The sequence below is a fragment of the Daldinia loculata genome (genome assembly GCF_022478755.1).
Source record: "Daldinia loculata strain CBS 113971 unplaced genomic scaffold F4817scaffold_14, whole genome shotgun sequence".
In the NCBI taxonomy this organism is placed as follows: Eukaryota; Fungi; Ascomycota; class Sordariomycetes; order Xylariales; family Hypoxylaceae; genus Daldinia; species Daldinia loculata.
This window is the reverse complement of record NW_026054868.1, coordinates 551,537-578,308: the sequence shown is the minus strand read 5'-3', so window position 1 is coordinate 578,308 and position 26,772 is coordinate 551,537. Positions and strand designations below refer to the sequence as shown.

Sequence of the window (26,772 nt, the reverse complement as noted above, 5' to 3'; positions counted from 1 at the left end):
ATATAAATTAAAATTTATAATTTAATTATTAACGAAATAATAATAATAACGGTTTTTATTAATTTAAAATAAAAAGCGTTTTTAAAAAAATAAGCATAAATTTATTAAATCGCTTTAAAAAAACAAAAATAAAAATATTTAAATTACAAATATATTTTAAATTTAAATTTTAAAATACCTAACATTTTGTATAAATATTAAAGCTTTAAATAACCTTTTTTTTATTATATAAAATATAATAATTTATTTATAAAAAATAAACTAAACAAAATAAACATATAAATATTTTAAATTAATATTATATAATTTTTAACATTTATAATTTTAATATAAATATTTTATTTTTTTATAATTGCCAAAAAAAGTTTTAAATATATAATTAATTAAATAATATATATTTTTACGTTTTTTAAACATTAAAATAATCTTTGTTTTTTTTTATAAATAATAAATATTTTTATAAAATATTATTAAATTTTTTAAAGTATTAACTTTTACACAATTAATATAAAACTTTATAAAATTTTTTTAAAACCATACGTTTTTAAAGTTAAAAATTATATAAATATATTTTAAAAAAATATAAAAATTCGTTAATCGATAAGTTTTATTATAATTTAATGTTCCGTTTTAAATATTATTGTTTTTTAATAAATCAAAAAATATTTAATAACCGAAAATTAACGTAAATAAATAATTTACTATATAATTAATTAATTTACAAAAATAAAAAAATAATATTTTACCGTTATTTTTATTATTATAAAAAAATAAGATTTTTTAATAAAAATATTATTATTAAAGTAAATAATAGTTTAATTTACGTTAAGTTTTTTAAAAAATAATAAATAAATGTTAAAAAGATATTAATTAAATCGATTGTGAAATAAAAGCTTAAATTAATTTAAAAAAATAATTATTTATTATATATATGTGTGGCCTTTTATACGAAGTAAAAAAGTTTATATTAAAACTAATTATTTTAATGGTTAATTAAAAGCTATTTATAATGTTAATTAAAGACTTTATTAATGCGATATATTTTTAAGTCTTTTAAAACCTTTATTTTAAAAGATTTTATATGGTTAATAAAGTTATTTTTTTATTTTTTTATTATTGTTTAGTTTAAATAATGGTTATTTATAATTTTATATATTTATAAAAAAAATGTGTATGTTATTTTTTAACTAAAACGGCGGTTATAAAAAAAATTATATTTAAATGGGTGTTTTTGTTTTTTTATTAATACTTTTTATAAATGTTATAATTTAAAATTTATATAAATAGTTTAGTTTAATTTATACGTTTATAAGTTATAAGTTAATTATTATTAATTTTTTTAATAAATTACAATATTTATAAAAAATAAGTTAACTATTTTTAATTTACCTTTTTTATAAAATAAAATATATATTTTTTAAAAATGGATTAATTATTATTAACTTGTTTTTTTTATAAAATTAAAATAAATATGCGAGGCGTAAGTAATAAATATTAAAAACGGCTTTATTTTACATTTTTACTTTTAATATCTTTAAAATTATATTATTATTAAACCAAAATGATGGTTATTATTTTTATTTAATTATTAATATAATTTAAGCCATTTTATAAATTTAAAGTATATTTTAATAAGTTTGTATTTTTTTCGGTTAAATATATATTAAATTTGTAAACAATTTATATCGTAAATAACATATTTAAGTTTTTTACAATGTTTTATTAATTAATTATATTTATTTTTTGGTTTTTTAAAATATAAATAAATATATTTTAATGTATTTTTTAATATTATAATAAATATCTTTAAATTTATTAATAATAACGTTTTTTGGTATAGTAAAATTATTAGTTATTTCTTGTAATTTTTTAACGTAAATTATATATAACTTAATATTTTATATTATAAAATTTAATTAAATTGTGTTTAAGTTTATTTTAAAATTATTTTAATAATTATAGCTTTTAAAAATTCTCGTATAAATAATTGTTTTTTAATCTCGGCTAAATTGTAAACTTTAACTTTAATATACGTACGTTTTTATTATTTATACCATATTTTAAAACTTTAATTAAATTAAATTGTTAATATGGTTATTTTATATTGTTAATATATATTAATAATAATACTTTATTTAAACAACGTTAATTTTTTAAATTAATAATGGTTTATTTAAGTAATTTATTTTAAATTTTATTATAATAAATTATAAAATTTTAAAATTAACTATATAATTAATTTAGGTTTAAATTTAAATATAATATATAAATTTAATTATTTAAAATAAATATTTTACCAAAAAATCTTTTTTTTTATTATATAAACTATTTATTTCATTTTTTATAAAAAGGTTTTATTTATAATTTATAATTATTACTTTAGCTTTTTTATTATTATAAACATTATTAATTTAATTAATAAATAAATTATAATATAAAATACATTTTATATATTAAAATTAATATATAATTACGTTTTACGTTATTTAATATATATTTATATATAAAATTATATATATTACTCGATAAAGTTTTATCAATTATTAAGTTTAATAATGGTTAAAATAGTTATATTAAAAGCTATTAAAAACAATATATAAAACGTTTTAAAATAAAAATAAAATAAATAAATAAATAAATATATAAAATTATAAAAAAAAGATAATTAATTTTAATATAATAATTTAAATTAATATAATAATTACCTTAAATATAAACTGGGACTTATAATTGTTAAAAAAACATTAATTGGATTAATTATAAAATAAAAGTTTAAATTGATTTAAAAAAACAGTTATTTATCGTATATATATATAACTTTTTATTTAAAATAAAAAAGTTTACATTAAAATTAATTACTTTAACAATTAGTTAAAAACTATTTATAACGTTAATTAAAGACTTTATTAATGTAATTATAAATATAATTAAATTTCTTGTTATTAAATTGTAAATTTTTCCTCGGTTAATCATTTATTTTTAAAAATTAAAAATTATTTATTATAATATAATAAACATATATAATTAAATTATAATTAAAACTTTTACCGTAATTAATAAATTATAATAATAATTTATAAATATTTTCGTAATTTAAATAAAAAATAATAAAAATATATATAAAATTATAATTAAATAAAAAAATAAAAAGAAATAATATGCAATAATTAAAATTAAATATTTATTACAAAATTAATATATTAAAAGTTATTATTACATATAAATACGAAATATAATAAAAAATAATAAAAAACAATAAAAAAAATTAAAAAAAATAATTTAATTATATTTATAAGTATTAATTAAAGTTATATGTTTAAATTAATATGTTAAAATAATAATGTATTAAATATATGATAATTAATTAAAATAAAATATTAATATTAATCGGATTAAAATAAATTATATTATAAAAATTATATATTACCACGTTATTTGTTTTTATATAAAAGCTTTTATAAAATATATATTTATTTACTTTTATAATTATTAATTTTAATTTTTATTAACAATTATATTAATTTATGGTAAATATAATTACGGTTAAACAATATATTAAACATTAAACTTTTAAACGTAAAAACCTGGAATATAATAATATACGATAGTTTAAATATAAATTTACGGCCGGAAATATTACAAAAACTTTTTTTAAACGTTACGTTTTAAAATTTATATATTATAATAATGTAATAAATAATTAAAAGAAATTATTATTTATAATATATATTATTATTTATTATATAATTTTATTGCATTTGTTTAATAAATATGATTAATTTATTGTAATTATTATAAAATTTTTTATTATATAATAATAAGTAAAAAAAACCGGTATAATTATTTTAATTAATTATAATAATTTAAAACGGATTTTAAAAAACGTTGTTATTATTAATTTAAAAAATGTTATAAACGATATTTTAAACGTTATTAATTAATTTTATACCGTTTTAAACGTTACGTATTAATATAATTTTATAATTAACGTATATAAAAAAAGATTTAAAAAAATTATTAATTAATTATAATTTTATTTTTATTATATTAATACTTTCGTAAAAAGTAATAACGTAAATAATTAAATTATTAAAATATAATATATATTTTTAATTATATTTTATAACATAAGTTTTTATAAAGTAAATTTTTACAACATTTGCGAAATTTATAATTTCGGTTTAAAATAATTCAAAAGTATATTTTAATATTAATAATTATTAAAAAATAACCAAAATTTTTACCATATAAAACTTTAATAACGTTTGTTTAAAAAAAAATTCTTTTTTTTTATATTATTATTAAATAATTGTTAAAAAATATTAAATAATCGAAAAAACGGTATATATTATAACCAAATAATTGGTTTTAATTAAATTTGGTTATAATGGTATATAAAAGTTTTTATAAAATAAAAAGTCATTAAAAAAATCCTTTATTAATAAAACATTTATATTACCGAAATATTTATTACAATGTTATAAAAAAATCTTTTATAAATGTTTATCGATTTAATTTATTATATACAAGTTTAATATATTTTTTTTGTTAATTATTATATAATAAATATTATAAAATTACTATTATATAAAACCGAAAATTACAAGATTTTTAAATAAAAATTTATAATTATTATTAATAAAAAAAAATATAACATTTAACCGTTAATTTATTTATTAATAATTTTAATAAATATATATTAAATAATAAAAAATTTTAATTTTAACGTAAAAACTTATAAATATAATAAAAATATTTTAATTATATAAAATATATTAATATTGTTTTTATTATTAATTTATAAATAAAAAGAAAAAGGTATAAAATAATTTAATAATTTTTATTTAAAATGGTTAATAATTTATTTATAATAATTAATAATAATATTATAAATTAAACGTTATTTTTTATTTAATATATTACAATACTTTAATAATATTTTTTTTACGTTATAATTAATTACCGTTTTTTTATAACCTTTTTTAATAATTATTTAATATAATGATTTTGTAACAATATTGTTTAATATAAACAATTTAATTATAATAAATATCGAAATTATAATAGTTAAAAAAATTAATAAATTTATTTTTAAAACATAATTTAAAAATCAATTATATTACTTTATATTAATTTTCCAATATAATATTTTAATTAATATTACTTGTAATTTTAAACTTTTATTTATTTATTTTTAACTTGGTTTTATTAATATTACCATAATAATCGGTTAAATGGAAATAAATATTTAAATAACATAAATAAATCTTTTTAAAATTTTAAAATATATAATTATTTATATGTAATAATGTATTATAATGTTTATAAAAATAATTAAATATAAATTTAATACAGTAAAAATGTTTAAATTAATAATAAAAAAGAATAGTTTTATATTTTAAATAATAATAAAATATGTAAGGTTTAATAAAAGGTTTTTAAATACGTTAACGTAACGGATTATAAGTACAAAAATTCCACATTTTTAAAACATTAAAATAATTAATATATTTTATTTTTTAAAACGTTTTTAAATATTTTTCATATATATTTATAAATTTTTAAATATTTATTAAAAAAAAAGCAATTTATAAAGCGTATTATTTTATTATTATTTTATAAAAAAGGTTTTAATAATACATACCAAATTTTTTTAAAAAAAATAATTCTTTTTATTAATAAGTTTATTTAATAATTTTAAAATAAATAAAAAAAAAAGTTAAAATTAATAATATAAAAAATACCTTTTATTATTTACGTATATAATATAAAAAAAATACCTTTTATTATTTACGTATATATTATTATTAAAATATTATTTTTTATATAATATTTTATAATATAATTAATAATAATTTTTATATTAATATAAAAAAATATATTTATATTAATAAATTAATAAAATAAAATTAAACGGTTATATTAATTTATATAACTGTTATTTTTTTAAAATATAAACAATTATTATATTTTATTTTTTATTTAATTATAATTAAAAAATTTTATTTAAAAAAAAAAAAAACTAATATTTAAATTAAAGTTTAAATAAATGTTATTTTTTAATTATATTTTATTTTTATTTTAATAATTTTAAAATAATATATAAATATATAATAATAACATTAATAACGGTTAAAAATATTATTTAATTAATTTTTTAAAAAAAAAGTAATAAAACAATTAACGGAAAAAATGTTAATAACGTTAAATTAACAGTTATTAAAAATTTTAAAGTTAATAATAAAAATATAATATTTTTTATTTTAAGTGATTTTAAACCCGAAATTTTCGAGTCGGGTTACGCCCGTTTGCGCCACGCAACGCGTGGTTTATATATTTATACTTATAAATCACAAATAAAACATTTAAAAATTTTTGGTTTAAAATTATATAATATTATAAAAATCTTTAACATTTTTATTAATAATGAAAAAATCAAACATTATATTTATAATAATTTAATATATTATAATAATATATAAAATAATTTTAATTTTAATAATTTAAAATTAATAATATATTTAATTTATTTTTTTAACTTTTTTACATATCCGTACGGCATTTATTTTAATAAATTTAAACTACATTTCGTAAAAACGTAAGTTACGTTCGCACCGGCGTTATAAACGCCTCGAAAACGCATGGCCCGTGTGTTTATACTTATAAGTCACGAGCATATTATTTTACAAAACGTAATTTAAAGTTAATTTAAATTTAAACGTTTGTTACGGTGGAAATTTTAATGATAAAATTTAAATATTATATTTACAATAATTTAATATAATATAATAATGTACAAAATAACTTTAACTTAAATGACTTAAAATTAATAATATATTACATTTATTTGTTTAAACTTTTTACATATTTATATAACGTTGCGTTTTTATATCGTGGCTTTAAACGTTAAATTTTTTTTGCGATAAATAATATTAATTACCACCAGTTATTACCACAATTAACACCATAACTAACACCACGTATAAATATAAAATGTTATTTATTTTAATTTAATAATTTAAACTTTTTTACCTTTTAATACCAAGCTTTAACGTTTGTTACGGCTACCGTTATAATTAATATTATTGCCGTTATTACAATTAACGCGTTACAACCGATATTAAAGTTATTTTTAATATTTTAAAAAACATAAAACACGTAAATTTAATTAATAAATTTAATAATAAAGTTAATACAATTATATAATTAATAATTATTTATTATAAAAACGTATTAACGTTATTATTTTTAATAATTTTATTAATTAATAAATTAATTATTACAATTAATATTACAATTAATATTACAACCGTTATAATTATTATAACTTATATTTAACATTTTAAAAAACTTAAAATACGTAAATTTAATTAATAAATTTAATAATAAAGTTAATACAATTATATATAATTATTATTTATTATAAAAATATATTAATGTTATTGTTTTTTTAATAATTTTATTAATTAAATAATATTAATGTTGTTTTTTACAAAACGATTTTTTAAAAAAAACATGTTTAAGGTAACTTTAAACCAAAGTTTCGATTTTTTTTAAAAGGGATTATACAAGTTGTGATTAATTGGGGAGGTGGTGTGGCTAAAAAAATACAATTTCACGAATTAAAAAAAATCGAAATTTTGGTTTAAAGTCATTTAAAATAATACGGCATTACATTTTTATATATTAAACTTTAACGTTTAAAAATCTTTAACGTTTTAAAATATATATATATATATAATTACTTAAATATATTAAACTTTATGTAAAGTATTTAAATATAATAATTTAATATTTTACAATTATATATAAAATCTTTTTTTATAATAATTTAAAGTTATTATTTAAACTTTTTAACTTTTTTTACATATTTATAATTTTATATACTAAGTTTTAACGTTTATTACGATTATTATCACGCGTTACGGTTATTATTACAATTAATATTACAATTAACGCGTTATAATTATTATTATAACCATTTTTAACATTTTAAAAAACTTAAAACGCATAAATTTAATTAATAAACTTAATATTAAAATTAATAACTATTAAATAATCAATTATTATTTATTATAAACGCGCGTTAATATTATTTTTTTAATAATATTATTAATATTGTTTTTTTAAAATATTAAACGTATGTTTTTAATATATAAAGTTTTAAAATTACTTTAAATTATAAATTTAAAATTGTTTTAAAAAGTTGTTTTAAAGTTTAATTGGTTAAAAAAAAATGTGGTTAAAAAAAGTATAACCCCACGAACAATCTCGAATTTATGGTTTAAATTTATTAAAATAAAATATTTTTATAATTTATTAAATTATTTTTTAAATTCCTTGGTTTTTATATTAATAAAAAGATTTTTTTTTAAATTAATAAAATTTATAATTATAAAAATTACTTTAATTTTATTATTTTTACCAAAATTAAAAATTATTTAAATTAAATTTTTATTTTAAAATTATATTATAAAATAATTTAACTTTTAAATAAAAATATTAAATAAAAATATAAAGGTTTTTTCATAATAATTTTTAAAATAAAATTATTTATTTTTAATTATTTAACATTTTTTATTATTTAAATTTTAATATATATTAATATAAATTTTAATAATATAAATTAATTAAACTTAACATAATAAAAATAAATAAAGTATTAAAATAATAAATAAATGTTTTATATTTTTTACGCCGGTAATATTAAAAAAAAACATATACTTTTAATATTAATAATAAATTAAAATATATTATTTAAAAAAACTTACATTTTTAATTTATTAAATTATTTTTTAATAATTAAATTTTGTTTAAATATAAGATTTTTAAAATTATTTTTATTAAATTGTAAAAAAAAGTTTATTAAAGTTATTTATAATAAATAAAAGTTATATAAATCGTTTAATACGGTTACGGTTTTATCAATAAAATAAAAATACATATATATAAAATTTATTATAATTTTTAAAAGTTTATATAAAAAAAAATATATTAAAAAGTTTATTACTTTTAATAAATTACGTAAAAAAAAGTTTATTACATTTATTACATTTATTAAACTTAAAATTTTAAAACGGTTTATTAAAAAGTAAAAATATATGCAATTAATTTAAACTTTTATTTTAAATTATTAAAATAATTATAGTTTTTTTATTTTAATTTTAATTTTCGAAAATATAATCGGTATAAACGTTAAATATTTTATTATTATTATTTAATCCATTTATTATATTTTACTTTATTAATTACATTATATTTAAAATTTAAAAACGGTTTTCGTTATAACGTTAAATTATTTAATATTTTCGTTAAATGGTAAATATTTCGTAATAAATAACAGTTATTTTTAAAATATTTATTTTAACACGTTTATTTTTATAATATATTTTACGGAAAATAATATAAATAAAATTACAATATAATATAAACCGTTATAAAATATAATTAATTAAATTTATTAATATTAAAACTTATTAATTTATTAATATTTTATCATTTATTATTAATTATTATTAATTATTTTATTAATTATTTTATTAATTACTTTTTTTAATTTTTTATATAATTAAAAAAGTTTAAATATAATATTTTTTAAAAAAAAATTATATATATATTTAAAGTTTAAAACATAAATTAACACCCGTAATTTATTTTAAATAATTTTAAATTAAAAATTTAAATTAATTTAAAAAATTATATTTTTTTAATTATACCATTTTTTAATTAATTATAATTTTAAAACAATATTAAATTTAAAATTTAAAATTTTTTTAAAACTTATTTTTTTTTTAAAAATTAAATTTATAACATAAAAAAACATTAAACTAATTATTAAAATAATAATATTAATTATTTTAATAATTTAAACTAAAATTTAAAAAACAAGTTTTACCCGTTAACGCCATAACGTTATATAAACATATGGTTTATATATTTATATTTATAAATCACGATTTAAATGTTTTTTAAATTTTAATTTAAATTAATTTAAACATTAAAATAATTTATATAATATAATTTTTTTAACAATAATAAATTTATAATAATTTAATATTTAATAATAACGTATAAAATGCCTTTTATTTTTATAATTTAAAGTTAATATTTTACTTTTTTTATTTTTTTATTTTTTTTTATATATTTGTATAACATTACGTTATAATATTATAAACTTTAACGTTTAACGTAAAAATAATATTACAACCGGTAATATACCGTAATTAACATTAACAACACCCATAACAACACTTATAATAACGTATAAAATGCTTTAAAGGCTATTATTTAATTACCTTAACCTTTTCGGCTTTTTTTTATACCCGTACGGCCTCGTCGCATATTGCAGCTACCAAGTTACGGCTACCGCGTTACAACCAATATTAAGGCTAATACTAGCCACTTTCATTAACACCACAACAACACCCACAACAACACCCGCAACAACACCCGCAACCACGTATAAAATACTTTACAGGCTATTATTCAATTGCCCCAACATTTTCGTCTTTTTTTTATACCCGTACGGCCTCGTCGCGTATTGCAGCTAACCTCGTCGCGTATTGCGGCTACTATGTTACGACCGGTGTTGCAATCGGTGTTGCAGCTAATATTGGCCACTTTCAACACTTTAAAAGACTCGAAACACATAGATTTAATCAATAAACTTAATAATAAGGTTAAAAAATATTTAATAAATAAATTATTACTTATATTAATATTAATATACTATAAAAAAGGTAAAAAAAACCAAATTAACTTAAATTAAAAATGTAAAATTTTTTTATAAAAATAAATTAAAAATATAATTAATTAAAAAATAATGTAATTAAAAAAATATAATAAAATAAACTTAAATTTTACATTTAATTTAAATTATTAAAATAAAATATTAACGCGTTTTTATAATAAATAATAATTAATTATATAATTATTATTAATTTTTTTATTAAATTTATTAATTAAATACGCGTTTTAAATTAAAATTAAATATAATATTAATCGTAATACCGGTTATATCGGTTATAATATATTAATTATAACACCGATTATAATACCGGTTATAACACGCGTTATAATATACATTAAAATTATATAAATATAAAAAAAAAACTTAAATAATAATAATATTAAATTAAAATTATAATAAAAAATATTTTATATTTATATATAATATTAAATATATTTTTAATTATATTATTAATTATATTATTAATTATATTAATTTTTTATTAATTTTATATTAAATATTTTTTAACGTTAAAATTTAATATATAATAACGTTACGTTATATAAATATAAAAAAAAGTTAAAAAAATAAAAATAAAATTAATATTAACATTAAATCATTATAATAAAAATTATTTTATATATTATTATAATTTATTAAATTATTAAAAATATTATTTTTTATTTTTTATTAATTAATATATATAAAATGTTTTTTATAAATTTAAAATAATTTTAAATTTAAATTTATAAAACGTTTTATTTATAATTTATAAATATAATTATATAAATTATACGTTATGTAACGTTTATAACGTTAAAACGGGTAAAATTTATTTTTATAAAATTTAAATTTAAAATCATTTAAAATAACCCGTGATTTTTTTTATTTATATATAAAAACATTATTAAAACAAATATTTTTTATAATATTATTATAATTATATTATAAAAGTATAAAATTATAAAATCGCGTAAAACGTTTATAATTATAAAAAAATTAAAATTTTTAAATTACATGATTTTATAAATTAATTTAACATTATTTTTATTTTAATAAATTTAAATTAAAATTCGTTAAATTAATAAATTACGCCCGTTAACATTTAACGTTATAAACGTTATATAAACGTTTAATCCGTATTATTATATTTATAAATTATAAATGTAAGTTTTAATAAATTTTAATTTAAAATAATTTAAACGTTTTTAACCACGTTAAAATAAATTTTTTTAAAAATTAAACTTTATATTTATAATAATTTAATATTTAATAATAATATATAAAATAACTTTTATTTTTATAATTTATAATTAATATATTATTTTTTTTACTTTTTTATTTTTTTTATATATTTATATAATATTACATTATAATATTATAAATTTTAACGTTTAAAAATATATAATTATATATTAAAATAACATTTACATTTATATATATATTTATAATAATATATAATATATTTTATTTTTTTTAATTTAAAATTAATATAATAATTTTTTAAACTTTTTATTTTTTTTATATATTTATATAATATTACATTATAATATTATAAATTTTAACGTTTAAATTAATAATATATTTTTAAAAACATTATAATTAATATTATAACCGATATTACGGTTAATTATTACTTTAAAACGTTTAAAACGTATATATTTAAACGTTTAAAAAATTAAATAAACGTATATATTTATTAATAATAAAATTAATAAATATTTTAAATTAATTAAAATTTATTTTAAACGCGTTAATATTATTATTTTTAATATTATTTTTAATGTTAAATAATTTAATGTAACAAAAATCGCCCGAATTACCTTAAACCAAAGATGCGAAATTTGTTGGGGGGGGGGGTAGGTTGGGGATGTGATTGGTTAAAAAAAGGTGTGGCGGAAAGGGTACAACAAAATTCGCGTCACTGGTCTGAATTCACTGAGATAACATTACCTTTTGTTTAACGCTAAAGTATAAATCAAGACTTCCGGTCATATCCTTGCAATTTGTTGGCTGCTTCCGTTAACATATACTTTTTCTTATTTACTTTAAAAGGCCATCATTCCTTTCCTTTATCAACTTCATCAACCATCCAATCTTCTCAAAATTCCATATTCAATTTGCTATTCTTATCAACTCCATAAAAGCCAAAAGCCAACAGAATGACGCATATCACCGTAGAACCACTTCATGTCGCAGACAACCACGGTGTAAACTTTGGTGCTGTTGTTCATAATGCGAACATTGATAATCTCACTGGTAAGGGTTGTGCAATGCCTCTCGTGATAGACGCCCTCTGTGAAATGGGAGAACACCCGTGAAATCGGTAACCTCCTTTGGTAAGTCATCAATCTATATAATTCAAGGTAGTGAGCAGTAGCTAATACCGGGTTTAGATGTGGACTTTGAGATTATTCGCAACGCTCTCTTCATCCACCAGGTTCTGGTTTTCAAAAATAAAAGTGATGTTTCGTCCAAGTCTCAATTCGAATTGACACGACGATTTGATTCCGCTGCAACTTCGTACGGCCACGGGAAAACAATCGATGCCAAGCGCAGCATCTTGCATCCAGATCTCAAAACGATTCCCCATCAACCTCAGGTGCAAGTTATCGGGAATGGGTTCGTGTCCGAATATGAAGGTCTAAGAGACATTCGTCTTAAGCATCCGCATCATAAAACTTTTCACGCAAGTGTCATTTCGGCTGTAGATGATCTCGATTTCACTCGTTTCTACCGGTGGCACATCGATGCTGCTCTATACGGCCTTGCACCGCCCGTGGTGACCACATTACTCGCGGTTAAAGTTCCCGGAGGCCGCCGCCAGGTTTGCCGTTATGACGATGGGACCGGCGACGAGTTGGAAGTTTCTTTAGGCACCACGGCGTTTGTTTCGGGCTATACGATGTACGATCTACTTTCCGATGTTGATAAGGAGCTTGCCCGTACGTCTTGTGTTGAGTATGCGCCACATCCTTATGTTTGGATTAGCAACGCAAAATCTCGTTCTGATGGACTGGGAATGGTTACACAGGGGCTTGAAATACCCCTGGACGATCTACCACCTATCGAACAAGACAAGATCCAAATCCTACCTATGTGCTGGCGTAACCCAGTAACAGGCAAGCTTGCTCTTCAGGTACATCCGTCAGCAGTTCGGAAAATTCACCTAGCAAACGGGACTGTTGTCGACGACCTCGGCAAAGTCCGCGAAATCATACATCGGCTCCAACGTCCTGCCATCGCACCGAAATTCGTTTACGCTCACGATTGGGAAGAGGGTGATTTTGTGTTATTCCATAATCGGGGGCTGCTCCATTCAGTAGTGGGAGCATTTGCAGAGGATGAGGTCAGACTGTTTAGGCAGTGCAATGTTGCAGCTAGTCATTTTCCTGAGGGTCCCATGATTGGGACCTAATATGTGCTTTGGCATATGCTGCCTTCTCCGGCATCCACCTTATGCGAGGCTTCTAGTAGTGGTTAGGTTGATCGGTTTATAAATGATATTCTAAGAAGTAATACGAAAGTCATGTATGCATTTCTCACTACTTTACTCCGCCTAGGCTTGACTGCCAGAACCCTCCGTAATGACCCCCTTTCCCCTTTTACCTCGACCGTTTACTAGCCTAATCAACCGTCAAGAGTTGCTCGTAGAAAGCCGCGACCTTGTTTTCATTGTCGCGAAGGTGGATCTCAAGAATCCAATGCCGCTTATCTCCATCTTTGCCGGGATTGCTCATTCTTTGGTCGTTCCCCTTGGTAATATAAAGAGATATCTTGTCCCGGGGAATACGTTCATGTGGGAAGAGCCCGACTAGGTGCCCAGCAAGTTTGGCGCCGAATTCCCAACCAGCGTTTCGAGCTTCTTCGCAGGCAATGTCATACAATCGCTCGCCCGTCACATCTGGATTCTCCTGGTACCGAGATTTCACTATTTTCCAGACTGGGGCGAGAGAGTCTCGTAGACGTTTCTTGTTGGGGTCATCGCCAAGCACAAAGGTACGTGCAAAGTCGGCCTCCCAGGCCTCAAATACTGGTCCTAGGTCGACGTATAGGATGTCATCTTCTCCAATGATACGATCAGGTGGATTATCCTCAAATGGTAGAAGGGTATTGGGTCCGCTTCTGACAACTCTTTTGTGCCAATGTGTTTTAACACCATGGCGTTCTGTCCCAAGCTTATGGATCTCATCGCTCAACGTCTTCTCGCTGATGCCGGGTCGGATAAGCTTCTCCTCTATCTCCTCAAAAAGTTGGACGGCTTTGTTCTGGGCATCTAGGAGGTAAGCTGCTCGCTCACCTTCTGTCACACTCATGATGTCGACTGTTATACAAAGCCGTGTTATAAGGTTGCAGTACAAAAATAAGATTACCCGGAGTAGAAATGTAAAAATGCTGCAATTGGGTAACTGAGGGGTAAACTACCTACGTTTGAAGTTGCCCAATATCTTTAATTGGCTTTATGCAGGTAAGCATATAGTCAAAGTATAAACCATATTCCCCCTTATCGACGCTCACATAATTTTATCCATTAGTATGTTGATAACGTAATGTACTTCATGTAACACACCTCACATAACGTAAAAACTAAGCCTTGACCTTGTATGCCTCTGTCGAGGAGCTGTGGCGGATTCTTTTTACACCAATCTAGCTCTACATGGTGTTGAGGTATTGACCTCGACGAAACTAGGCAACTTACGATACGACCACAATGAAAGCACCGGCGTCGCTATGTCCGTCTATGTCGAGTAGTCTATGAAAATAATCTATGTCTAAGTGTCTCACCACCCCTCTACGCTCCCCATGGCAGATTGAGGAGCTATCACTCCTCTAAGAAGCCCGGGAATAGGTACTGGACCTTCTTCAATGCCTCGGGGTTCCGGCCCTCGGGTTTGGTGCAAAACATCACAGCACCCTTGCTGGCACCCTCCCAATGCTTGGCGGTAACTAAGTCGCTATTCTCGAGTTTGCACAGCTCGTCTAGTACGGCACCAACCAGCCGCCGCGCATTTTTGCTGTTGGCTTCCATATAGTGCATAACCATGGATACGTCGACATCTTCGGTCGTGTGCCAGCAATCGTAGTCGGTAGCCATGCAGATGACCTGGAGCGCCATCTCTGCCTCTCTCGCCAGCTTAGCTTCCGGCAGCAGCGACATGCTAATCACCGAACCCCCCCAGGAGCGGTACAGATTCGATTCGGCGCGTGTTGAGAACTGTGGGCCCTCTGGTGACCGAGCACCGTTAGTAAAGCATACTAATAGTTAATTTCAGTACCTACCCATACAGATGGCAGTTCCACTGCCGTGCAATACCACACCATCACCCTGCAGAGACTTTGCGCATTGGCGAACGATCTGAGCAATCTTGTCGTCGTAGGGATCGCCGAAGGGGACGTGACCGACGAGCCCACCCTCGAAGAAGGTAGAAGGACGAACGCCCTTAGTGCGATCGATAACCTGGTCCGGCACAACGAAGTCCATAGGCTTGATCTCCTCGCGCAGGGAACCTACAGCAGAGAAGGCAACAATGCTGCGCACGCCAATTCGTCGCAGAGCTGCGATGTTGGCCCGGGCAGGAATCTCATGAGGCGCGTATTGGTGGTGAGCACCATGACGGGCTAGGAACGCGACAGGCACGCCGCTATGTTCGAGAATCAGGATGGGCGCGGATGGATACCCCCAAGGCGTTAATGGGTTAACACGGGCGACGGGCGTGTAACCGTCAATCTTGTAGAGTCCCGTCCCGCCTATGACGGCGATATGGACAGGCCCTGTAAGTATGAGCCATCGTATTAGCTAGCAACTCAAACAAGGCTGTCTGCTAAAAAGAGGATGGTAGAGATGAGGGCGGGGCAACTCGGGATATTCTCACGGTCGAAAGATTCAGGGAGATCAGACATTGTCTCGGTACTGTTTTTAGCGGTGAAGTATTTATTATTATTATTCCCTTTCGAGCCGCTTCGAAACACCCTCAAGTCAATATCGGGTTCTTTTATTTATATACGTCTTGTCGCTACTTGTTGCAGTTGTATTGCGATATAAAATTTACGATAAGAGGATGCCCCTCCCCCTCTTTGTGGGGAATGTTGATACATGCACATGTACCTTATACATACATGTATGTAGCTACCACGTGCTCCGATAGTAAAAGCGAGGGTCCCCCCGTGAAGGCAACCACAAGAGCCCGACTTTTAGCAAAGCTCATGCTTATGTCATCCCTTATATCATCCCCTTATGTCATTCTTCCGAAATTTAGCCGCTTATTCCCCTAAGGTCACGTGCCGCCACGCCGGGCCGCGCGGGGGGGGGCGCTCGGCCCTCGCTTTGCAAGAGCCTCGCACCCCCCCCTCGCGCGGCCCAGCAGCGGCGGCACAATGCTCTAGCTATTCTAAGCTATCCTTCATTAAGGTCTTTCTTTATTTATAAATTTTAAAAAAAAGGATTAAAAAGAAAAACGTATAGGATTCAAACCTAGCTTCCTATAAAAGTTATATGGTATTGTCCCGAAAAGGTTTAATTTTACACTTAAAAACATGTGACCTATATATGGCCTTATATTGGCATATAGCCACCTAATATGATTGGTTAAATTTTTAGCCTAAACCTCATACACAAGCCACCTTTTTCCCCAATCCTCTTATCTCTCTTATCAAAAACCTTATCCTCTTATCGGCTTATCAAAGGTCTTATCAAAAGTCTTATCAAAGATCTTTTCAAAAGTCTTATCAAAAGTCTTATCAAAAGTACGTACCGCCTAAAATATCCACATTAAAATTAGCCCAACGCTAATCATGCAGCTAAAACCTTAGCTCCATATTTCAGCCAATAAAAAGCCTGGGATCCAGACGCTAGTATGGTGCACAGACGAATTGCCTAATTAGGAAATACCCTGGCCAAACACAACATCCCTCCTAAAAGTCGGGCATAGTTGATCCACAAGCAGATGTTACAAACCAAACTACCTGTTCGTACAGTACAGGTCTCATGTTTACATAGGAGGTAGTTTACCTACACCATCTACATTTTTACTATTTCATTATAATACCATCAATTCCATACCTACTATATATATTATAAACCTAATAAATCTCACATGCTTTTAATTTTTTATATTTCTTATTAATTTATCTTAATGATCCTTGAGAAGATTGGATATGGCGTATTGTGAGGGAAAATATCTACCTAATATGTATGTACGTGGTGACGCATCTCGTAACGTTCATGTCAAATCACGACGCTCGAGTTGTAAGGTATACTAACCCGCTTTCCCAGTCAACCGGGCTCAAGGCATTTTAGGGTCTCTACGAGATGATCATTAGGGACGAATTGCCGATGCTAGATAATAATCACTATGCCGGCTAATGAGACCGACTAGGTAATAATATTGCACGTGTGTCCGCTCCCATCCTGTATCAGTTCCATTTGGGGAAATTGTCGGTTAAGTGATGGTATCTTAGTCCTAGGTCTATAATATACCTACTAGTGGTCATGGTGCTATGCTTTATGGCCGGAAGAAGTGACGAGAGGGGTGTTGGGATGGGCACGAGCTATCAGTAGCAATAGCTTCCCATGGTCGCCGTTAACTTTTCACTTCTTTAGCTACTCAGATATTGCTGCTGTCTTTTTTAGGCGTGTGTGAGCTTTGTTAAGCTTACGTTTATCACAATGTATTTCAACACGTTACTAAGAGTGTGCTTTGTATTACTGTTCTCGCAGCTCGGATCTGCTCAGACGATTGTTGTGGGCGGTCAAGTCATCAGTCAGTCAGATTGCGATTCTATCACATCTGAATAACTACGAAGAATGTTTTCTAGTAAACTAACCTGATATATTCATGCTTGAAGATGCCGACGAGTCGACCATTTCTCCCGCTTTCGTGCCCGTCGATGCTTCATCCTCTAATGCGACAGCCGACCTCTTCCTCGGGGAAACCCATCAGCTTACTGACGCCGTCCTTGCAAACCTCACTAACCTCGGATTAACCAACATTGTCCTGTTTGGGTTTGCTGATCCTGCGACCGCCCCTAATCAGTCTATTATCGGACCTTGTAAAACCTTCCCGGGTGAATTTGTCGTTTTCCCTGGTCGTATTACTAACCGAGTATTCGACCTTCTCCTGGGCGGCAGCCTTATTCAGACCAAACCGTTTGCTTCGCCATGCTATAGCGACTACGGGAATCAAGATGCGGCAAAGTGTGCCGAGATTACGTCTCACTGGTCAGACAACTCTTACATTCAGTGAGTTAATTCGCTCATCCCCTTCCCGGCGCTGTACTCTAGGGCTAGAGCTAAAGGGGCCAAGCACGAACGATCCAACTTCTATCAACGCAATCCTATTTGAAGGGACGTCATGTGTACCGCACACAGTGAACCCATTTGCGCTGAACTGTACCATTGGCGCATACCCGACAATGTCGGTTAATGTAACCACTGTCGCCCAAATTCAACTAGCTATCAACTTGGCGCGGAGCCTCAACTTGCGACTCGTTATTAAAAATACAGGGCATGACTATAGCGCAAAGAGTACGGGAGCTGGTGCTCTTTCTCTCTGGACTCATAACATGAAAGACATCCAATACTACGAGAGATACGAAGAAGGGTCATATAGAGGACTAGCTTTTAAGATGGCAGCTGGTGTTCAAGTATTTGAGGCATATGAAGCTGCGCATAAGTATAATCTTACGATTGTTGGCGCAGAGGGGAAGGTGAGGCGTCTATTAATTCCGCTGGGGAGAGAGCTAACGATAACATCCACAGACGGTCGGGCTTACAGGAGGGTATATTCTAGGTGGCGGCCACTCCCCTTTGTCAAGTCTATATGGAATGGCAGCAGACCAGGTTGGTTTATTTTTACGGGCATTGTAACTGCGTGGGCTAAAATGACGATAGGTCCTCTCTATGGAGTTAGTCACAGCCGACGGTCGCTTCGTCACAGCTAGTGAAACCTCAAATCCCGATCTCTTTTGGGCTCTTCGAGGTGGCGGTGGATCGACTTATGGAGTTGTTACATCTATGGTGATTAAGGCGTTTCCTGAGATCCCAGTCTCAACGATGACATTTAGTCTATCTACAGGGGAAAACGTATCTATGGATCAGTTTTGGCAAGCCTTTCGCGCTTACTTTGAGGGTTTTGCCAACTACACCGATGCCGGGAACTACGCTCATTTTGACCTAAACGCCACGAGTGGAAACTACGTCTGGAATATGGCACCTTGGTTCGCTCCAAACATGTCTAAATCAGAATTGGAGGTCCTTTCCGACCCCTTCTTCAAGACTATTGGTAGCATCGGGATCGATCTGAAACCAGTCTATCAAGAATACACAAACTTCTATGACGCATGGAATAATAGCTTCCCTCTCGAACTTTGGGGGTCAAATCTTGCTAGATACGGTAGCCGGCTTTTCCCACGGGAAAATTGGAAGGATTCGACGAAACTGTCATCTACTTTTGAGGCTATTCGTCACGTCGTAGACAATGGTGGTGTGGTATCAGCCTACAACGTTGCTGTTGCCCCGAAGTCCGGGTACCCTGATAAGTATGTAAATCGATATTATTCCTCCTGCCCTCCTTTCACCTTGTCCTGAGAATCACCGTCTCCTTTCCGGGCTGGCTGGGAAGATATTTCTCTCGGGACTTGCTTAAAATTTCTAGATTCTCGATTGAAAAATATAATTATTGACTTTGTTATAGTGCTGTTAATCCGGCCTGGCGTGAGACTGTGCTACACGCTATCGACATCGTGGCATGGACTCAAGATATGTATACAGAACTCATCACAATATGGAGTAACGTTTTGACATCTGACTGGGGATCGCTGTGGCGCTCGGTATCGCCCGGTTCGGGAGCTTACCTTTCCGAATCAGATTATATCGAACCCGACTTTCAGCAGTCATTCTGGGGTAGCAAATATGATCGGTTATACGAGCTCAAGAAGAAGCTGGATCCTTGGGATGTGTTCTATGCCCAGAACGCGGTAGGTTCAGAGGATTGGGAGATGTCCGATTGGATTTTTGGGAATTTGCCGTCCCAGAACAGTCGGCTGTGCCGAAAGGGGACGAATCCCTCGCAGCAAGGGGCAAGGAGGATGGTTCATGGATAGTTCGTGTAAGAGGGGTTTTGTCTCGAAGCCAATATATGTGTTGATTTTTATGAAATAAATGCAACATTAATTTGGTAATATTATGTATACCTTAGGACGTAATAGCCGTCTGGTTTCAAGTGAAGCTTTTAAGAAACATACCGGTGTATCGAATAAGTAGGTCGATACCTGCGAATGGAAGGGAACAATGATCCCTGCTGATTAATGTAGAATTCACTTAGACGAATACATGTGCTTATAGAATCTCGGCCCCACCTGATGCCACCCGCAAACCCGTTCAACCTCAGCATGCCGAACTTTTCATCCCAAATCATTAGGTCCTAGGTTAGGTTATCTTAGTCACATAGCTGTCCCTCTTTTTAGTATTTTTTTTTCTTCAGCTGTCACGATCTCCTACTTCCTAGGTATCTATGGCGGGTCACTATATACGTTGTATTTTTTGACCTGCACCTTCAGGCAGCGCGTCATCGTCTAGGTTCTGAGAGCGCGGTAATTTTACCGGGGCTGTAAACATATTGTCATGGCATCATCTCCCTCTAGACTCATTAACCAGTTAGACCCCGACACTGCTAAGATGTGGAAAGACGACTCCATCGAGGAACGCATCTTCTCGGCAGCTTTAATATGTCTAGAGGGCCATTACAACCAGTCCCCTACAATGGGACCCCAATCCATCGCTAAAGTGACCAGTATTATCTCTAAAACATTGGAGAAAACGCATACCTTCAAGGACGTTAGGTAAGTGTCTCGAGGGGGCAGCTTCGGAAAAGAAAAACCAAAAAGAAACAAAGAAAAAAGAAAAGCTCTAAATATGTTACTAATACTCTAGTCGTAGGGAGGTCCTATCGAGAAACGTGCGGGTATGGATATGGCTACGCCGAGCTGTATCCGCCGCAATATGTGATCTCAATGAGAAGTCTCTTGGTGTACGATCGGAACCTTTTGTTCAAACGAAGTTCCTCGACATCACTACCCCAGAGGTTACCGCTTTGATTATCAAGAACTACGTGCCTCTAAAGGAGGCGTTGCAGATGCTCAACAAGCTCATGCATATTGCTCGAAATCTACTTGTCACTACTGACCCAGAGGTCCCTCAAGATTTGTCTGCAGCTATTCAGTTCGACCATGAAGTATATGAATCCATATGTCTTTGTGTCAACGTGACCAGCAAGGGAATTGATGGGGAAATGCCAGAAGATGAAGCCTCCAGGGCTAAACTGAATGAGATCACCGAACTCTGTACGTGGAGCCCCTTGCTAGTAGGTATAATCTGCATAGTTAACCATTAGTAGGCAAAAAGGTCCTTGTGACATCCCTACAGCAAGCTCACAATTGGATTGCCAAGAATGACCGCAATAAGATGTTATTTTGGTACAAAGTATTAATTGAATCTCCCGACGCTGAGAGCAACCCAGGTCCAGAGGATCGGCATGAGTCAGTGCTGGACTACCCAGCTCCTAGGAGTATTCATCTGCGAGACGAAATTTCGAACTGGCTAAAGAGATCGTCGCGAATGTGCGATGCTGCTATTGGCATTTGCAAGGAATATTTCGATGCCCAGAGCGCCGAAAAGAAGGATCAATGGTTACCCCATGAAGAGAATCTCCTAGCCTGGAATTACACCCCGCCTGAAACTTGGGCCTGGCAACCGGATATGTATGACGAGGCTGCTGAATTGGTTTCAACGTGGAACCCCGAAGAAACCGATAAGTTTGAGCAGGATAGAGCATATGGCCGTGTATCGCACGAACTCGACAAGTGGTGGTACGGTGCACGTGTCCCCAACTCAAACGACTGGAGTCTGACAATGTACTCAACCGTTGACTCTGTTCCTCAGCGCATTAAGGAATGCGAGTCCAATCTCATGCAACGCTACGCAGCTGCCGAGCCTCAGGAGGATCCGAACGATACGATTGAGCATCATGTGGAGGAGGAACACAGTGCTGAATGGCAAGGCCAGACGTCTCAGTCGGGCCAGGCCTTCGCCCCCGAGTACGACGAATATGAGGAAGAAGCTGACGATGACGATTCATATGGTGAAGGGCCAATGACTGGTCTTCTGACCGAGGTGCCAAATATCCTTGACCCTAAACAGATAGAAGCGCTTCACATGATCGTCAAGTCTTGCATATTAGATTCAGCGGGTTCTGGGTTGACTATATTCCGCGAGAACTTGCAACAAACCCGTTGTCGTATCTTTCTTGCCACTGACTGTGGTAGGAACCTCCTGAGGGAAATGCTCGTCTTTATAGCTGTATGGGAAAAGGATGAACAGTCCTTAATATTTCAGATTAGCAGTCAGATAGTGCAGGCGATCCACGAGAACTCGCTCATCCCTTACGCATGGATGGCGCTTCGAAGCCCTAAGGATATCATTTCGCCAGCACAAACAGTCCTACTTCGGCTTATTACCTATCTATTCCGCACAGCTTTGTTCCCCCCTAAGGATTATGATCCCTTCCCGGATACAAAAGCGGAAGATGTCGAAAAGATCCTCGCAAACGAAGATGTTCGTCTCGGAAAGATGCTTAACTATCTATATGGTCTCTTCCGCAGCCGTATCGTCCCAGAATGCGTCGCCTTGATGCAAATTCAGGGTGAGGTCCGTAAGGGCCGACTGGATCCTGCCGACTTCCCAGTTGATAACTGGGATCTGGAGCGGGCCAAAGACGGGTTGGTACAATACCTTGATTTTCTTTACACGGTTGCAGATATCCATCCTCTTCGTCAACATCTCATCGACTACGAGGCCGTCTATGAGCTCCTTAAGTTGCTTGAGGGCCTTGATATCGGGGTGGAGAAAGCACCATTCCCAGGCACTCGACGAAACGAGCCTCCCACCACACCCTCTACTACCACATCAACACCCCAGGCGTCATCATCCAATAATCCGCCACCTCCGCCTCCACCACCACCGATATCCGATCCGCCCCACGAGTTCCCCTGGTCTGGCATCAAAGGCCAAGTTCTATCTATACTTGCCGCTCTCTTACAGCCACCGCCTGGTCAATCCTCGCCTGGCAATCCGACAGTGCAGCTCCAAATTTTACGTCATAACGGAATAGTGGCCTTGCTTAACTGCTGTTTGTACGACGACAACAACCGCTTCTGCCGTGAGCGCACGCAGCTCTGCCTCAAGTGGCTTATGGACGGCTGCCCGGATGCCTCGGCATTCCTCCAGAACCTCGTCAGCGCCAACCAAGGACAGCCAGTGGCGCGTCCACCCGCCGGCAGCAACTTAACACAGAGCGTTAGGATAGACGGTGTCCCCGGCGAGGTTAGGGTTCAGGTGCGCAGCTCGAGCGCGCCCGCCGGAGAAGTCGGCGAGGTAGTAGGGGATGGTGCAAAATTAAGGAGTAGGCTCGAGGAAAATAAGAGTCGTAGCGAGGAGCTTGTTAATGACCTCTTGGCGCTGACTGTTGTTGACGAGACTGGTAAGATGACTATTGCCCCTGATGGTGATGAGACGGAGGATGATGACTTCATGTGACCGGACTGAAAAAGGGTAAAGGTTTTCAAGCGTTAGGGTCATAATGGTGGCATGTAATTATCATGAAAACTGTGGTTATTCTGCGAGTTGCATCGGACGGGGAGTAAAAACTTTGATCGGTATTTGTAGTCGGAAAAGGGATACTGTCGAACAAACCGCTATACCACTAAAAGGTTATTTGGTAACAGATTTTATTCTATTACATTTTATATGTATCGGACAGATAGTAATATCCGACAGATACTAAAAAAGCCCATTGTTGCGGCTATATGACCTAGTCAAGCAGTTGAGCCACTCGAGTAGTGAGGAGAACACTCCGTGTATGTGCGATACTCACTCGGCTCACTAGGCCCGAGGGGAGGTATTTTGTAAGATTTATATTGTATGGCTCGCTTATTACACAGTGCATTTTGGCATGTAATGAAAGAAGCTTGAGTGCTCTTCTTTTTAGCTACCAAGTGACCAAGTGAACTATGTGCATTACCGCCCTTCAAAGCTATAGTTTGCAAAATCGATAGGCTGACAAGTATCTTTTTTCCCCAGTTTCCACCCGGCCGACCGATTTATTCATCCCGGGAGCTCATTTGGCAAGCAAACGTAACCCCCCTCACCTCACTTCCTCTCTCTATAGACGGCTATCTTGAACCTATTATATATCACCTGGTTATATCCTAGCCCTGTGACCTAGAGTACTTACATGATCTTGGCTATCTGCTCCAGCAGCTCGACATCCCGTACAGCTAGACCTAGGAGTAGTTCGTTCGTGAGGGTCTGTAAGACGTTGGTGCCTTCTGACTTGAGCTTTACGTTAATGAATTTATCCATGCCAACTTTATTCTGGGTACATAACAATTCCTCGATTCTTGAAAACTGAATGTCTAGATTCTCACTGCAATATACCCCCTCCTTCTCGTCGTTAGTAGTAGCGATGGTTCCGCAGTGTAGATTGTGTGAGTGGACGTCGTTAGCAAGTTTTCCCGATTCTGTCTGGATCCCACTTGATACGACGACGTTGGAGGATATGCCACATTGAGTAGCTACACTAGTATATTGATTATATGCCGTATTCAAATTCCGATTGTTAACGTCTAATCCTCGGGACGATACGCCAAAAGCTCCAAGGGTGTCGACATTAGTGGAATTACCAGTCGTCTTAAATTTCCTTGCGCTTTGTACATCGCCTAAGGCCCTGACGCTTCGAGAATCTTCAAACAGGCCGGTTTCGTTGATAATCTCGTATGGATTAGGTTTCGGAGCATCTGCTACCTTGGGTTTCGCCAGTTTATTTGATACTAGCCTGGGGTCAGTATCATCTACTGTGGTGGTTATATATTGGGCCGTAGTCATTTTAGCGTTAGATTCTTCGAGGGGTTGGTTGACTTCCTCCGTGGTGGTATTGCTGTTCATGGGATTAGTTTCAGGAGTCTGAGCTGGTTGTGTGTCAAAGGTGTTCGCTAAGGGCACTTTCTTGGACGTCTTAGGGGTGCCGACCGTCTGAGATTGGTTTCGAATCACGTTGAATTTGATCCTCTTTGAGGGATTGGATTTTTCGATAATATGGCTAGTCGTTCTCTTCTGACCTCCTACAAACCCTATTGTTCGTTGCTCAGATAGGACAACAGCTGGGCTTAATTCCCGCCGGCTTCCTTCCGCCGTGCTAGTGCTTAGCGGTGTTAGTTTTCGGGAACCACGGTTGGCAACGGGGCGTGTAGTTCTAAGTGTTCCCTTTGAGAGCTCTGTACCCGCTAGGGTAGTGGCGTGTAAGGAGAGATCATTTTCGGGACTCTGAGCTACCCCATGCTGTGGGAATAGGGTAGTATGAGGGGAGACTGATTTGTCAACGCTATCTAAGTCCAAAGATGTGGCTGGTCTAGGTGGATGAGTGAAGCTACTATCGCTGTCACTACGGGTACGGTGATTTAGGTAGACAGGGACTGAATAAGGCCGGTTTGACGATAGCTGTAATGACGGGATGGGTATTTGATGTGATTCAACCCTATTCATAGTGGCCCTCTGCATTCGCAAGGGTATGGCTCGAGGACCTCCTGGCAGAGGGTGGTATTCCTGAGACCATATTGGTGGAGGAAGGTAACCATAGGCTGCTGGAAGAGGAAGGGGATTTCGAGGATATCCGAAATGGGGCCTGTATGAATTAGAAGATGGGATAGGTAGATCTTGAGTAGGCGTCGAGAGCCTGCGGTGACCTGGTTGCTGCATTGTGACTGAGGTAGAGAATTGATGTAACTTCCATGAATGTTCAATGCTGGTATTAATTAGGAGGTACATACGCTAGTATTAATATGTATGTACATACATGCTTGTATGATATTGACGAGCACATATGTGGGAAGGAGCACTAGTATACATGAGTTTACCTAGGTACGAAGTACATACTACACCTTCCCTGAGGCTATTCACCACAATATGTAGGTACCTAATTGTAGGAACTACA

At 30.3% G+C, this 26,772-nt stretch overlaps 6 protein-coding genes across 6 annotated transcripts; 3 read left to right on the top strand and 3 right to left on the bottom strand.

The window, feature by feature from the left end:
- The first annotated feature begins 12,649 nt into the window (after positions 1 to 12,649).
- F4817DRAFT_332763 (Clavaminate synthase-like protein) lies at positions 12,650 to 14,247 on the top strand. Its single transcript, XM_049302688.1, has 2 exons — positions 12,650 to 12,988; positions 13,126 to 14,247. The coding sequence occupies exons 1-2, from the start codon at positions 12,892 to 12,894 to the stop codon at positions 14,145 to 14,147; spliced, it is 1,119 nt and encodes a 372-aa protein (XP_049160798.1). The 5' UTR covers positions 12,650 to 12,891; the 3' UTR covers positions 14,148 to 14,247.
- F4817DRAFT_332761 (Creatinase/aminopeptidase) lies at positions 14,248 to 15,132 on the bottom strand. Its single transcript, XM_049302687.1, has one exon. The coding sequence runs from the start codon at positions 15,043 to 15,045 to the stop codon at positions 14,356 to 14,358; it is 690 nt and encodes a 229-aa protein (XP_049160797.1). The 5' UTR covers positions 15,046 to 15,132; the 3' UTR covers positions 14,248 to 14,355.
- On the bottom strand, positions 15,133 to 16,991 carry F4817DRAFT_332757 (phosphorylase family protein). Its single transcript, XM_049302686.1, has 3 exons — positions 16,603 to 16,991; positions 16,010 to 16,501; positions 15,133 to 15,955 (listed from the first exon to the last, which is right to left on the bottom strand). The coding sequence occupies exons 1-3, from the start codon at positions 16,628 to 16,630 to the stop codon at positions 15,552 to 15,554; spliced, it is 924 nt and encodes a 307-aa protein (XP_049160796.1). The 5' UTR covers positions 16,631 to 16,991; the 3' UTR covers positions 15,133 to 15,551.
- A 708-nt stretch (positions 16,992 to 17,699) lies between these two features.
- F4817DRAFT_332755 (FAD-binding domain-containing protein) lies at positions 17,700 to 20,967 on the top strand. The gene is made up of 8 exons (XM_049302685.1): positions 17,700 to 17,919; positions 18,003 to 18,120; positions 18,188 to 18,489; positions 18,575 to 18,968; positions 19,033 to 19,435; positions 19,488 to 19,568; positions 19,620 to 20,266; positions 20,422 to 20,967. The coding sequence occupies exons 3-8, from the start codon at positions 18,396 to 18,398 to the stop codon at positions 20,828 to 20,830; spliced, it is 2,028 nt and encodes a 675-aa protein (XP_049160795.1). The 5' UTR covers positions 17,700 to 17,919; positions 18,003 to 18,120; positions 18,188 to 18,395; the 3' UTR covers positions 20,831 to 20,967.
- A 144-nt stretch (positions 20,968 to 21,111) lies between these two features.
- On the top strand, positions 21,112 to 24,731 carry F4817DRAFT_52360 (uncharacterized protein). The gene is made up of 3 exons (XM_049307581.1): positions 21,112 to 21,568; positions 21,666 to 22,069; positions 22,123 to 24,731. Exons 1-3 carry the CDS (start codon positions 21,351 to 21,353, stop codon positions 24,318 to 24,320), a joined length of 2,820 nt encoding a protein of 939 aa, XP_049160794.1. The 5' UTR covers positions 21,112 to 21,350; the 3' UTR covers positions 24,321 to 24,731.
- Positions 24,700 to 26,696, bottom strand: F4817DRAFT_332748 (uncharacterized protein). Its single transcript, XM_049302684.1, has one exon. It carries the CDS (start codon positions 26,604 to 26,606, stop codon positions 25,014 to 25,016), a length of 1,593 nt encoding a protein of 530 aa, XP_049160793.1. The 5' UTR covers positions 26,607 to 26,696; the 3' UTR covers positions 24,700 to 25,013.
- Positions 26,697 to 26,772: the final 76 nt, after the last annotated feature.

Excerpts from the sequence above, each read along its gene's own strand:
- F4817DRAFT_332763 (XM_049302688.1), top strand. The coding sequence starts at position 12,892 with ATGACGCATATCACCGTAGAACCACTTCATGTCGCAGACAACCACGGT. Across the intron at positions 12,989-13,125 it reads GAACATTGATAATCTCACTG|ATGTGGACTTTGAGATTATT; the intron begins GTAAGGGTTGTG and ends TACCGGGTTTAG.
- F4817DRAFT_332761 (XM_049302687.1), bottom strand. The coding sequence starts at position 15,045 with ATGAGTGTGACAGAAGGTGAGCGAGCAGCTTACCTCCTAGATGCCCAG.
- F4817DRAFT_332757 (XM_049302686.1), bottom strand. The coding sequence starts at position 16,630 with ATGTCTGATCTCCCTGAATCTTTCGACC. Across the intron at positions 16,502-16,602 it reads TCTCCCTGAATCTTTCGACC|GGCCTGTCCATATCGCCGTC; the intron begins GTGAGAATATCC and ends TCATACTTACAG. Across the intron at positions 15,956-16,009 it reads TGGAACTGCCATCTGTATGG|AGGGCCCACAGTTCTCAACA; the intron begins GTAGGTACTGAA and ends CTCGGTCACCAG.
- F4817DRAFT_332755 (XM_049302685.1), top strand. The coding sequence starts at position 18,396 with ATGTATTTCAACACGTTACTAAGAGTGTGCTTTGTATTACTGTTCTCG. Across the intron at positions 18,490-18,574 it reads TGTGGGCGGTCAAGTCATCA|ATGCCGACGAGTCGACCATT; the intron begins GTCAGTCAGATT and ends TCATGCTTGAAG. Across the intron at positions 19,569-19,619 it reads ATGGAATGGCAGCAGACCAG|GTCCTCTCTATGGAGTTAGT; the intron begins GTTGGTTTATTT and ends AAATGACGATAG.
- F4817DRAFT_52360 (XM_049307581.1), top strand. The coding sequence starts at position 21,351 with ATGGCATCATCTCCCTCTAGACTCATTAACCAGTTAGACCCCGACACT. Across the intron at positions 21,569-21,665 it reads CATACCTTCAAGGACGTTAG|GGAGGTCCTATCGAGAAACG; the intron begins GTAAGTGTCTCG and ends CTCTAGTCGTAG. Across the intron at positions 22,070-22,122 it reads GAATGAGATCACCGAACTCT|GCAAAAAGGTCCTTGTGACA; the intron begins GTACGTGGAGCC and ends AACCATTAGTAG.
- F4817DRAFT_332748 (XM_049302684.1), bottom strand. The coding sequence starts at position 26,606 with ATGTACCTCCTAATTAATACCAGCATTGAACATTCATGGAAGTTACAT.